General features: G+C 62.5%; 1 protein-coding gene across 1 annotated transcript; it reads right to left on the bottom strand.

Annotated features, from left to right (window-relative positions):
* Nucleotides 1-104: 104 nt before the first annotated feature.
* On the bottom strand, nucleotides 105-797 carry EMIHUDRAFT_213478 (hypothetical protein; the record flags this gene model as incomplete). The annotated part of the gene is made up of 1 exon (XM_005765060.1): nucleotides 105-797. The coding sequence occupies one exon, from the start codon at nucleotides 795-797 to the stop codon at nucleotides 105-107; it is 693 nt and encodes a 230-aa protein (XP_005765117.1).
* Nucleotides 798-3,049: the final 2,252 nt, after the last annotated feature.

The following is a 3,049-nucleotide window of genomic DNA, read 5'->3' as shown; positions in this document are numbered from 1 at the left end:
GACGGGCGACCAGTCTTCACTAGCTAATGATAGCCCAGGGTCGATCTCGCCCTAGCCCTCGTCGGAAATCGCTCTTCCTTCATCGTGCAGACAGACGCGGCTCATCAAGACTCCGTCCTGCATCCACAACGGGTCGACGTCATCTCATTTTGTTTCATCTCATCGTCTAGGGCGGCCTGGCGCGGGTAGGCGACCACGGACGGCGTCGCGCCGCGCTCGCGCAGCGAGTCGAGCGCGAGGTAGAGCGGCACCGGAAGGACGAAGAAGTCCGAGTCCTTGCCAAGTACGCCCGCGCAGCGCCGGCCGACGCAGTGCGCGGCGATGGCGCGGTCCGCCTCGCCCGCCGTGTAGACGACGCGGCAGCCGTGTGCTCGGAAGGCGGCGCCGATCCACTTGGATACGTAGAGCGGAGGGACCCAGCACGACGAGCTCGCGCGCACCGCCTCGCCGCGCGACACCGCGGCGGCAACCTTTTCGCACGTCGCTAGGTCGCGCGAGCGACGCGAGAGCCACTCGCTCAGCTTCGCCTCGTCGACGCCGCCGTCGAAAAAGACGATGAGGCGGAGGCCTGCGGCGGACCACGCGCGCACAAACTCGCCGACCGACAGGTACAGCGCCTGGAACTGGCCGCCGCCCACCCAGTCGAAGTCCATCGGGTACAGCCGGCGGATGAGCGCCATGCCGTCCACGACGACGACGTCCGAGCCGGTGCGACGCGGAAGCTCCGAGAGTGGCAGCCGGTACGCGTCGGCGCTCAGCTTCCGCTCGAGGTACGAATGCAGGCCTTTGACGCCCATGCGAGAGCGCGGCGACACCACAGACAGCGAATTCCACTCCGCGCTTACCGCAAGCTGCGCGAAAAAAGAATTTTACGAAAAAAGAATCTTAGCTTATCACATTGTGCGAAAAAAGAATTTTGGCCTTGCGTCGCACAACACTGAATCTGCGTCGCACAACACTGGGCACGGGACTGGCGCGCACTGGCACTAACACAGGTACACCACGGGAGCCGCCTAAGCGACTCCTGCGAGAGTGGCGGCACTTAGCTCCGTGCACCCGCCCACCCCCGCCACAGGCGAGCTCATTCACAACCTGCTCTGCGATTGCCGTGTGAAGAACGACTGAGATACGCTGCTTCTGCAGCCCCAGCCAATTCTTAGTGGTCCAAGTCACCTCATCGAGGTACTGGGCCCGCGTCAGCTTGTTCTGTAGCACGTCCGCCGCCTTCCGGAGGATCTCACGGACCCCCTTTCCGAACCCGCCGAACGATTCGAACAGCAGCAGCTGCACTTCAACGCCCTTGTCTTCCCTGGCATAGCGATAGTCCCCGCCGTAGGACGGTATGCGGCGGTCGCCCTCCACACCAGATGCTCCCTCAGTGCACAGAGGTATGTTGACATACGCGGCTACACGTGTGGGCGCCTATCTAGGGTAACATACGCGCCCCACGCGTGGGCGGCGTGTATGTCACGCGGTACGCGGCTGCGAGTGCAGCCGCCTATGTTAGCCAAGATAGGCGGCTGCACGTGTGGGCGCGAGTACCGCTATACGCGTCTGCACGTGTGGCCGCGTATCTTGGCTAAGATACGCGCCGGCACAGAATGACACGTATCAGGCCCCGCCGAGCTCGATGCGCGCAGCGCGGCAGCGCGTGAGGGCGGCTATTCTCCCCCCGAGGCAGGCGAGGATACGCAGTCCCTCGTGTCGCGCGTGTAAGTCCCGGTTGCCGTGCGCGCCAGCGCGTGTGGCCGCGTACCTTACCTTACTAAGATACGCGCGCACGGGCGTGGGTGGGTAAAAACGGTCACTTTGCGGGGTTCGCCCAAGGCCCCCTGTGGGCCGTGCGGAAGCCGAGAGCGCTCGCTCGGGACGGAAGCCGAGACCGCAAAGTCGGCGCCCCAGTGAGGTCCGCCGTCATAGGTGTAGCACGCTACTAGACACACTGCCTCCAAGTTGAGCGGTGGAAAATTGTGACGAAGCCACGCACCGAGGCGCCGGCGTCCCTCTGGCAATCTGCCACCGACAGCAACACGCCTTTGATCACCGGCTGCTTGCGCTCCGCATACTCTCCAGAAGCTGTTGGTTGTGTGGCTGGTGATACTTCTATCAGCCTTCCTCATGCACAATGTTGCCGTTGAGCTACGAGGCTGCAACCCGTCGTCATTTGAGTTTGCTGCCAGCCACACACAGCGCGTTCCTGCTGCACGAATGGTTGGACAGGTGTGAACAACACCTCGTGGGGGCGGCACCGCAGGCGTCCATTGAGGGGTCCAGGTGATAGCCCTGGGCGGACAATCCATACGCCTAGTTGGACTTCAGATCGCCCGATCGCGTCCCGGTGAACTGACGTCGGATTTGTGACGCCGCCGCACCGCGCCGCGGCCGGGGGCCCTCTGGAGGCTGAGGATGGCCGTGGCGGACCGAGACGAGCTCTGGGAGGTAAAGTGTTAGTGTATATATTGTAGAGGCTGACCACGTGCACAATATCTCTCACTCTAGCTAAGCCAGGGGAGGCTATTCTGGGCGTCCACACGGCTTGCACCGGTGACCCTCGCGACAAAGCGAGCGCGTCCGGCAGAGCGACTGAAGAATCGAGGACAGAGTCACAAATTCCCGCTTGTTGTGCATGTTTTGAGGTCGGACAGTGCTGCTGTCTTCTCCACGCAGCAGCCGACGCCACCAGGCCTCGGCAGCTGAGCAGCAGGAGCCTCCTCGCTGCTGGCAGAGTTGCGCCTCTGTTTGCCGCCGCTAAGAGATCGCTGTTGCGGGAATCCAGGGAATCTAAAGGAATCTAGAATCTGTGGGTCCGAGATTCGATCTGGGACCTGAGCCGCTCGGGACCAGCTGCACATGACCCGGGGCCACTGCCATGTCGCAGAGACGACTGCTGGATCGGCCGTCGCTCCGACCAGCCGTCCTGCAAAGGAATAAAATAAGACGGCGTTCCTACGTGACAGGAACGCCGTTTAGGGGTTAAATCTTATGTGCAACGCACTCACACTGACACACCGCACACACACGCACGCACTGCGGATTTCAAGTCGGTGCT

Source organism: Emiliania huxleyi (assembly GCF_000372725.1).
Source record: "Emiliania huxleyi CCMP1516 unplaced genomic scaffold EMIHUscaffold_57, whole genome shotgun sequence".
Classification (NCBI taxonomy): Eukaryota; Haptophyta; order Isochrysidales; family Noelaerhabdaceae; genus Emiliania; species Emiliania huxleyi.
Note: the sequence above shows the minus strand (reverse complement) of the source record. Positions and strands in the feature narration are given on the sequence as shown.